At 38.8% G+C, this 10,800-nt stretch overlaps 1 protein-coding gene across 1 annotated transcript; it reads left to right on the top strand.

Annotated features, from left to right (window-relative positions):
* The first annotated feature begins 5,745 nt into the window (after positions 1–5,745).
* Positions 5,746–8,635, top strand: LOC141247626 (uncharacterized). The gene is made up of 11 exons (XM_073669248.1): positions 5,746–5,873; positions 6,432–6,498; positions 6,620–6,690; positions 7,019–7,136; positions 7,216–7,289; positions 7,381–7,436; positions 7,532–7,615; positions 7,702–7,789; positions 7,867–7,944; positions 8,021–8,077; positions 8,140–8,635. Exons 1-11 carry the CDS (start codon positions 5,746–5,748, stop codon positions 8,633–8,635), a joined length of 1,317 nt encoding a protein of 438 aa, XP_073525349.1.
* Positions 8,636–10,800: the final 2,165 nt, after the last annotated feature.

The following is a 10,800-nucleotide window of genomic DNA, read 5'->3' as shown; positions in this document are numbered from 1 at the left end:
ACCTTCCTTGATGAGTGTCTTATTTTCCTTAACCATAACGAGTCATGGTATGTTGATGTGGTGAATTATATTACCACATATGCGTTCCCATACACATACAACAAAGTTGTGAAAGAAAGGCTACACAGTGGGGTGAAGCATTTTGTGTAGGATGATCCATATTTGTGAAAAATTGGAGCTGACCGGGTAGTCCACCGACGCACATTAGATAGAATGACATGTCTTCTATCCTTAGATTTTGCCATGATGGTGCATGTGGGGGTCATTTTGGACAAAAGCACACGTCTAGGAAAGTGCTTGCGACATGATTTTGGTGGCTATCTCTCTTTCACGATGTGAATGATTTTTATCAATCTTGTGACAGGTGCCAAAGGGTCAGGAATGTGAACTAGATGCAAGATATGTCACAAGCACCCATGATTTTCTACGATATTTTTGATGTTTTATGCATTGATTTTATTGGTCCTTTTTCCTAACTTTGGAGGTAATATTTACATTTTTCTTGCGGTGGATTACGTCTCCAAGTGGGTTGAAGCTAAAGCCATCGAATTAAAGATGCTAAGGCGGTGGCAGAGTTGAGATCCCATGATAGTTGAGATCCCGGTGAACGGGAGCATACATCGGTGCAAAGGTCTATCCTCATGGTGCAATTGATCTATATTATGAGGAGACCCATAATATTTTCAAGGTGAATGGGCAGGGAGTGAAGAAGTATTTGAAGGGTTCTCTAAAGAAGTAGTCGAGAAAGTTGACTTGGAGGAGCCCAATGTGCCAAATTAAGCATGAATGACGTCGAGCCATGACGTTAAACATTGTGCTTTTTGGGAGGCAACCCAACGTAGGTAGTTTTCTTTTCCCTTTCTTAGTTAAATAACTTAGGCAGTTGAAAATTTGTTATCTCAGTTGAATTTTATAGCAAGAATGGAAAGTAAGGTGAAAACTCAGACTTGGCGACGCTCACCTATAGCATTCGGCATCCACCGCCAGTTTATCGTTTTCACCTAGTTCTCCATCTCACTACCGGCAGTGCCCGCTGCCGGTTGCTACTTCTATTTGGGAATTTACAGGTATATATCCGGCGCCCACTGCCGGATTTTGACACCCACCGCCGGTTGCCCAGTGCTTATTTCGGCACCTGCCGGTACTCTTTTGCGCCCGCCGGTCCCCATACACTCCGAGGTATAATTTGCTAATATCTTGAACTTCTTTTTGAAAACCTAGTGACTATGTGAGGTCTTGTGAGGAAAAAAATTGAGCGTTTTCAAAAGAATACGAGAGTAAAGAAACAAGTGAAAAGAAAAGAAAGAAAATACGAGATATGTGTGAGCTAAAAGAACCGACGGAGTGATGGCATAAAAGAAAATGCCATATTGAAAATTGAAAGGGAATCCTCCTCAAAGATAAATCATACTGTAGAGATGTAAGCTTAGAGAGATCACATGAGGTCCCCACTACCAACCATCTTGAAGACCGACGAGTTCCATTATCGTCCCCTACAAAACCCGAAAGAGCGGCTCAGGCAATATGCAGGTAATCTCGCATGTAATAGGCCTGGAAAAAATAAGATTTAGAGCGATAGTGTGGTTGGTGAACACATTTTTATGAGAGTGTTAGGGGAAAACTCGAAAGGGCGTCTAAGTAGGATTTGGAGTGAAAAAGAATTGAGTGTCTTGGGATATTTGGCTCTACCTAGCACGGAGATATAAGTGTATGGTGTATAAGAGTGTGTTTGGGTAGGTTTTCGCTTAGAGTGATAAGTGTAGTATCTATGAGCTCGCTCTCATCTTGAGCTTGTGGAAGGAGGTTAGTTGCGCTCTATTCATATTGTTGTGGTTGTGGAGCTTCATTGCATATTTAGGACTTGGTTGTATTGAAGTGTGGGGGAGTGGAGATTTTTATGACAATTTTGGCGGTTTGGTTTTTCTTTGGTGATGATTTGGAGTAGTCTAGGTTAGATTTATGTTCTCATGGTGTTTGATGTATATTGTTGTGGTTGAGCTATGCAAATTTTTCTAGGGATTGCTGGTTGATATTGATGAGATTTGATTATATTTGATGAGTTGATGATTTAGTGGAGTTAGGTTGATTTGAGTATATTGTGTTCTTGTTCTTGTTGTTGACCTAGAACTTGGAGATCCACATGATTTTCATTTCCTATGAAGTGGTAGCCTGATTCCACTCGGGACGAGTGGAGTTCAAGTGTTGTGGAGTTTGATAGGCACGTCGACGATGTGTATATGGTACAAGAATTAGATGTTATTTTGGTTTAATTTGAGCTATATTAATGCACATTCGGATACATTGATGGATTTACATAAAGTGTGCAAGATCAAGTGGATTGGAGGTTTCTAGAAGGCTTTGAAGAGTCAAGGGAAGATCAATGTTGAAGCCATGAGTTGAAGTGAAGAGTTAAGAAGAAGTTTTGCTTGCGGCGGCGCCAGCCTTGGTGACTTCGCCTCCACCGTGCATAGGGAGAAGATATGCGATACAAAGTTTTTGTAGCCCACCGATCTGAGTTAGTTATTTAGTCGATAATTCGTTTGTAATTATGTTTATTTGTTTTCTTGTTTTGTGTTGGATAGATTTTTGTGGACTTTTGCTAGGATATAGGGTGTAACAAAGGAGAAAATAATCTTAAGTATCTCCCTCTTCCTTCTCTTTAGTTCGTTGTTTTCTACAACCCTAGTGTCTACGTTGCTTTTGAGAGATGAACATGAACTAAGCGCTCTTACGCTTAGTTAGATCTTGAAGTTATTAGTTGATTTACAGTTAGGAGTTCTTCTTTTCTCCATCTATTTCAGTTTGGGTTATCTATTCTATTGGGTTAATTGGTTATGGTTAATTTGGATACTCTCTAGTTTGACCAACTACAGTTTGTGTTGATTGAATCCCTTTGCTAGGATACATTATATCGTTTGCTATTTTCTATGACTTCGAAGCAAGCATGCCTTATTAGTATCTGTTTGTGCTAATTTTATGTGTAGAGAATTGATATATAAGGCTAGTCGCTTATGCCAATATCTTGGCGCTTCTTGTTTAATGCTTCGGGTAGTTTGAATCATTGGTATTCGTCATGGTTAACTATTTGGAAATAATTATTATGATCTGTTTGAGGTTTTAGTTAGTTTTGTATGGAAGTAGGAATACATTGCATGTCTGATATTGAACGGAATTACAATGACCAACTTGTCAACTAAGAATGGGCAGTATCCAATTAGGTGTCTTTCTCCACATACTAATATTCCTCTTTGTCTTGTTTGTTCATTGTTTGAATTAAGGTAGTTGTGATTACAAAACCCCCCTGATTTGTTCTTAAAGATTGATTCGAAATCTAATCATAAGTTTTATACCTCTTCGTGGTTCGACCCATGCTTCCATTGAACTAACTTTGGGTTAGTTTTGGATAATCGGATATTGAGATAAAATCTTTTCTTTTGCATAACGGAGTGTCTATTGACCTAGAAACGACCGACAAACACTTGTTTTTATTTTACGTTCTCCGACGGAGCAGTGCGTCGGTCAAAGAACGTAAAAAGAAAAGGAAAAACAAAGAAGAAGTAATAAAAAGTCGCCATTAATGGTGATTATGAGGAAGACGATAAAAAAGAAAAGGACGACGAGGAGTAATAAAGCGATTCGAATCATGTAAACTCAAAAACACCAAAGAAAGAAAAACAAGAACGAGTAACCCATTCAATAACTCGAGATACCAGTCCTAGATTCTAATATGATGCTCAAAAAAGAGAGAAAAAACTATCAACTACAAACAGTAATTTAAAGAAAAGAGCAAGAGAAGGGGGAGAGTAAACGAACCTATGACCTTCTTGCGAGAGAAGAAGGGAAAGACGCGTGCAATGATCGAAGAGAGGAGTCAGAAGTAGTTGCCGGAAGAGGAAGCGTCAGAAAATGAAAAGGAGGGTTTTTAGAGCAAATGGGTGTTTTTAGAGCAAAGGAGGACGGTAAAACTGACAAGGACATGAAATGGAAAGTATATATAGGGGTGCTGGAAGGTGAAACGACACGCCACCAATGCATGATACGTGGCGTCATCAGATTATAAGCCCGCATACAACAATTGAAAATAAGAGACACTCGCAAACAGTCAAGGAGAGAAGGATTCGATATTCACACAAGTGAAGAGTGGCTCGCGATCCCGAGTTTACACCAATAACCATTCAATAGGGGGCTTTTGACTCGCGAATCTGTAAACCAAAGATGCACAAGGACTTGCGGGATGTATGTTGGATCCGATTCGTGGGTCCAATTCCCAAGTTGAAAGATCGGGTCTAGGAAGAAGCCTGGTCCAATGAGCCACAAGCCCAATAAGCAATACAGAGAAAAGGAGAAAGAATAAAATCAAGCATTTCTATTGGCCTAAATTGGAAAGGTGGGGACCATTAAATACCATTATAAATATAGAATGGAAAGAAGAGTACAAGACTTTTGACTTTTCACATTCCTTTTGCAGTACTAAACTCTCTGCATTTCTCAGCATTGTGTCAGACGATCTATTCCTCTTTAGGGTTGATCAAGATTCGCGAGTTGATTCTCTTCCTCACGAAAAGATATTCATTTTCTCCCTCACTTGTGGGTATTTATCTATTTTACTGCACAAAATTGGTCATTTTCTTAATTTGAGCGTCGGAGAGCCAAATCCAGAGGACGAACTCCTCTGGGCTTGGTTGCGCAGGTGCACGAGGTGTGAAGGCATCGCGAAGGAAGGAATGTACCTCGGCAACTCATCATCTTCGTACACATCCCTGGTGATCACTTGAAGAAGGAGATCATTTCCAATCTTTGGAAATTGTGAAGAGTCACGTCAAGCCTTTCACGAGGTGTGTTTCTTCGTGTCGAGTTAGGGCTTGAACAGTTACAACCACCCTTTGACTATCATATGAAGATTCACGTATCTTTGTTGCTTTTTTCTATGTTAGTAGGAATGGATTTGGCGTTGAAGTGAACTTAATGACGAAAATGATTAGTGAATTTGGTTATGAAATTATTTTAGGTGTTAGTTGCTGCTTTGCTTTAGAAAATGTAAGCTTGATCTACAACACTTAAATTTGTCATTGTCAATCGATTTTGTTTGTCTGACTTATACAAGATCTGATAAAAATAATTCATTTTTAACATCACTTTATGTTCATATATTAATATTATATTTATTATTTAAATAACAAAATATGAATATGAAACTTTTACAACTTAAAATTAATTTGAGCATAAACTTCCTTCTAAATTCAGCGTAATGGTACTTATGTGATACTCATTGGTCTAAAAGTATGTACAACAAAGACAGAAGAGTCATAGAATACAATAGTTCAATTTGTGGGTAGAAGTGTGTAATTGGGAGGAAATTAAATACAAAGCATATACCAAAGGAACATCTGAAAAATTCCAAATCGCCAATCATTCTTATCACAGAATATCCCTTCCAAGTTCTTCAGTTTGATACCTTCGGCTTCCATTTTTTTCCCTCCACCATATTTCTCATATCACTTCAACTCTATTTTACTCCTTTCGTATTCAGCAATCTATCCCCCATTAATGACCTCTTCTTCTTCTTCCTCCTCATCTTCTCTCTCTATAAATCACTCTCTTTCTCCTCCTCCTCTCTCTTACACCTCTTCTTCTTCTTCTTCTTCCACTTCGCTTTCCTTTCCTCTTTCCAATCGCCCGACCTCCATTTGCTTGATCACCTCGAGATCTCGCGAATTCCGTGCTAGAGCAACCGACGAAGAGAATATGGCGGTTACGCTCACTAATTTGACAGATAAAGACAAGGAGGAAGAGCCTATTTTGGAGCAAGTACAAGCCGAGACTTCTTCTAAGCCTCGTCGGATTGCTCTCTTTGTCGAGCCTTCTCCATTTGCGTCAGTATCTTTCTCAATTATATCACTCTTCTGCTCCATTTATTGTTGTATGTATATATAATTCAATTCGTCTCTTTCTGGATATTGTCAGATTGTAGATTTGTGTTTTCAGAATTTTCGAATTCAGTTTCAGAGGGTTAACTAGCACAGCTTATTTCTGGATTGTTAATTTTGTTATTATATTAGTGGGGTCCATTTTTCTCTCTTTCATGACAGCTACTCAGGATTTTCGCCAACTGTATTATTATACAGTTGATTATAATCCACTTGTTATATCCAATGTTGAACCGCAAACACAACGAATAGCCAGTCTTAATTGGTGAAGGCTTTTACTGTTTTAAGAGATTGTCTTCGTATTACTAGACAGCAGAAGTGTGATCCTGTGTTGAAGAATACCACTAATTTTTACCATTGCATTAAGAGAGTTAGGGTGTTTGTCTCAACAGAAAATTGTTATCATGTCATGTTCACCATGAAGTTGCATAAGTCATTAACAGCTTTTCAGCTTAAATGTGCAGTCTGATTAGCTTTTGTTTTGCCTTTATCTTGTTTTTGCAGTTATGTGTCTGGATACAAAAACAGGTTCCAGAATTTCATCAAATATCTCCGTGAAATGGGAGATGAGGTATATTTCCAGTTCCTAATCTCTCCCAAGAAGTTGCACTGAATAACGAATGAACACCGTACCTTCCATGACTGCATATAAGATAAATTACTTGGCACTTCATAGTTTGTGCTTCGTGTAGGTTTTGGTTGTGACCACTCATGAAGGAGTTCCGCAGGAATTTTTTGGAGCTAAGGTGATTGGTTCGCGCAGGTAGTTTGATTTTCTTTAACATGTATGCTTATGCATTCTGTTAGAATTGCTGCTGCTAGAGGAGTTATACAGTTCTTTGAATGTTGGCTTCTTGGCCCTGAATATTTTCTAATCATGCTTGGAAGTTTGTTTATTTTCAATATTGGTGAATCCATTGAGATTCAGGATAATAGAGCGGCTACCTTTTTTAGTGCTGTTACTTACGGCAGAATGAAGTACTACAGAATCAGATTTAAATTAACAAAAATGTATCCAGCTGCACATCATTGAAGTCTCTTGATGTTGGCGGTTGGTCAATTCTGATCGATGGTGGTTTTTTCTGTTGCAGCTTTCCTTGCCCTTTGTACCAAAAAGTACCTCTATCTCTTGCTCTGAGCCCAAGAATAATCTCAGAAGTTGCTTCATTCAAGCCCGATATAATACATGCATCTTCTCCTGGTGTGATGGTAGGCATTAGAAACTTCTGTTGCTACACTTTTGAAGAAGCGTTGACTAATGAAATGCATTTTATACCAATGTGTTCAGGTATTTGGTGCACTTGCCATTGCCAAAATGCTCAGTGTTCCCATAGTAATGTCCTATCACACGCATGTACCTGTGTAAGTTTTTTGTGCTCTACAACCACTATAGTTATCTTCTCTGGATTTATCAATGAAAGAAATTCGGGTATTGCTTTGTATCGTGATGCAGATATATTCCAAGATACACTTTTAGTTGGCTGGTGAAACCAATGTGGATGATTATAAGTATGCACCTTTTTTCTTCTTCTAAATGGATTATCTATGTAGTTAATTAATATCTCAAACGATTAGTTAAGTTGCCCTTGTGTGTTTCCTACCAGAATTTCTTCACCAAGCAGCTGATCTCACTTTGGTCCCATCAGCTGCCCTTGCTAAGGATCTCGAGGTAGCCCAAGTAGCAGCAGGTACCCCAAAACAAACCTAACCAATATTTTCTTATACTTAACTTTTTTATAACCTCTGTTCCCTTTGTTTAATTCATTATTTGCAGCTAACAAGATCCGTCTGTGGAACAAAGGAGTGGATTCTGAAAGCTTTCATCCACGTTTCCGCTCTCATGAAATGAGAGTAAGACTCAGGTGAGCTCTTTACTTTAGTTCTACATTCATTATATCATTCTATTTGTCTGTTTATTTTTGCTGTTTGGCTTAATCAGCGACGGAGAACCAGATAAGCCACTTATAGTTCATGTTGGTCGGTTGGGTGTAGAAAAAAGCTTGGATTTCCTCAAGAGGTAATGCAGCTTGGATTTGCTCAAAAGGAAAAAAGCACAAGACTAGTAGCTAACACTAGTTTGTATCATGTAACAGGGTTATGGACGATATCCCAGAAGCTCGGATTGCTTTCATCGGTGACGGTCCATACAGGTATCTTTGTTGGTTGTAAGATGAATTGCTTGATTCACAATCTGAGACAAGTACTAATCCAGGGAGGAGCTGGAGAAGTTATTCAGCGGTATGCCAGCGGTGTTCACAGGAATGCTATCAGGGGAAGAGCTGTCACAAGCATACGCAAGCGGCGATGTGTTTGTGATGCCATCAGAGTCGGAGACGCTGGGTCTGGTGGTTCTAGAGGCCATGTCATCAGGTATCCCGGTGGTGGCGGTCAGGGCAGGGGGCATCGTCGACATCATCCCCGACAGTCAGGACGGGAAGACGGGATTCTGTTACTCTCCGGGAGACCTTAGCGACTGCCTCTCGAAGCTGGTACCCCTCCTGCAGGACCCGCTTCTTAGGGAGAGGGTGGGCGGGGCCGCCAGGGCTGAGGTGGAGAAGCTGGATTGGAGGGCCGCCACTAGGACCATCCGGAACGAGCAGTATGAGGCTGCTATTTGTTTTTGGAGGGAGAAGAAAGCTCAGCTTGCTGGCCCTCTTCAGTGGCTCCTTAACTTGTTCTTCAAGTCACCGGAAACTGCAACATGCTAAGTCGTTTGGGTATGTGCAACACATTTCGAAATGTCCATTTATTAATTGGTCCATTTCTATAGGTATCGTATGTAAATAAACTGTTGTTGATTTGGTGTCATTCATGTATCTCATTTGTAATCATTAGTGCTTGGTGTACTAAAACACATTCCGTTTTGTACAAAAACGAACTCTTACATGACTTTTGTATCATTACTGCTTGCGGAATATTGATTTATATGTATATATGCTTTTCGTTAGTAAAAGAAAGACTGAATGAATGTATAATATCAGCATGTGATAAACACCAACATTATTAAACTCGAGAGTCTACTATTAATTCGGAGGAAGTCTCCTTACTTGTTAACTCGACTTCTTGACTCTTAAGAGTTTCCTAAAATATTAAAATAATAAATAAAATAAAATATCAATACAAAATATATAAACACCTAAAGAAATTTATTTGATATTTTTGTGAAATTTATAAAATTTTCCTAGCTTAATTAGGTTAAAAACACTTATTACAGGGTTATTAAATAGACTTTTTTGCACGGAACCAGCCGTTATATGACCCAATTTGCATGGAAACATCCCTTATATCGATAATTATTCCGAACAACCCAAATTTCAACATTTTATTACCCAAAGTTACTCTTGAACAGATTCCGTCAAAATTTCTATTAAAATGTGTAAAGTGTCTATTTTACCCCTACATTTCACCCCAAAATACCCAAATACCCTTCTATATACTCCTCCCAATTCTACAAAGTGTTTTTAACACACAAGAACAACTTATTGTCATCAAGAAAGAACATAGCCAAGGCACAAAATTCTGCAGCAAAATTGAAACGATCAATTCGAATTACCAAATCAAACATTTCTCCTTCCTCGTGACACAAAGTGTTTTTTAACACACACGAACAACTTACTGTCATCAAGAAAGAACTTAGCCAAGGAACAAAATTTTGCAGCAAAATTGAAATGGTCATTTCGAGTCACCAAATCAGACATTTCTCCTTCCTTGTGACAATCAACCAATCCCATTCCCATTATTCACCATTCTTCTGTACTTCTATTCCTCTTTTAGGCCCTAATGGTTCGAAGATTACTCTCAGACGAATTCTTCACCATGCTTCTGCACTCCTATTCTTCACCATTCTTCAGTACTCCTATTTCTCATGGGAAAAACGGAACTCAAAGCAACGAAAGACGACAACAAGGGGAAAATTCGAGGTCTCAGGTTGAACGAGGAGGAGAAATTCAGAACAGGAGGAAATTCGAGGAACTTCAAGGTCGAGGTCGAGCTTCAGAACAGGAGTAAATTCGAGGTCGAGCGAGCTTTGATTTGGAGAGGAGGAGAAACGAAGAACGAGAACTCGAGGAGGAGAAATTCGGACTCAGGCGAGCTTTTAACGAGGAGAGGTTGAACGAATTCGGAACAGAGAAAATTGGGTCGAGGGAGCTTTCAAATTGTTACAAACTCAACGAATTCGGAACAGGAGGAAAATTTCAAGATTTGAAGGAGAAAGGAAGAACGGGAACACGGGTTGAACGAGGAGAAGAAAGAAGAAGCCTAATTTCTTTTTTTCTTTTTTTTTTAAACTTTGATTTTTAGTATAATTTTGAAATTCTGTCCGGGGTATAATTGTCTTTTCATAATTTGGGTGTAAAATCTAATGGAATAGGGGGAGGGGTGGCTTTGGGTAATAAAATGTTGAAATTTGGGTGGTTCGGAATAATTATTGATATAGGGGTGGTTCCATGCAAATTCGGCTATATAAGGGGTGGTTTGGTACAAATATGTCTATTAAATAAGCTATAACAGTAATTCTTTCAATTTTATCTAGTTTTTAACGAATTACTTATAAATAATTTCCTTCACGAATTTTCTTAAAATAAGAATTGAACTTTTAGATCCAAATATGAGCTCCAAAATCAAACAAAATAATTGAACCTCCTTCAAAAATAAAAAAAAACGATTGAAATTGAAAAAATGAACAGTTTAGCAAACTCTTCCGAGTTTAATCCGAGTCTATGAGTATAAGAGTCAGACCGAGTCTATTACGAGTCTGTTGGAAAACGATCTTCTACTTGAGTCGACTCGATGCCTATACCTTAAATCGTAGACTCGTACGAGCCAGCGAGTTGACTCGCGAGTGAATAAGATAAGTTTAGGCCATTTAATC

The sequence above is a fragment of the Phyllobates terribilis genome, unplaced genomic scaffold, assembly GCF_046119375.1.
Source record: "Phyllobates terribilis strain yellow unplaced genomic scaffold, ASM4611937v1 Scaffold_3208__1_contigs__length_86325, whole genome shotgun sequence".
In the NCBI taxonomy this organism is placed as follows: Eukaryota; Metazoa; Chordata; class Amphibia; order Anura; family Dendrobatidae; genus Phyllobates; species Phyllobates terribilis.
The sequence above is the reverse complement of the archived record's forward strand: the minus strand, read 5'-3'. Positions and strand labels throughout refer to the sequence as shown.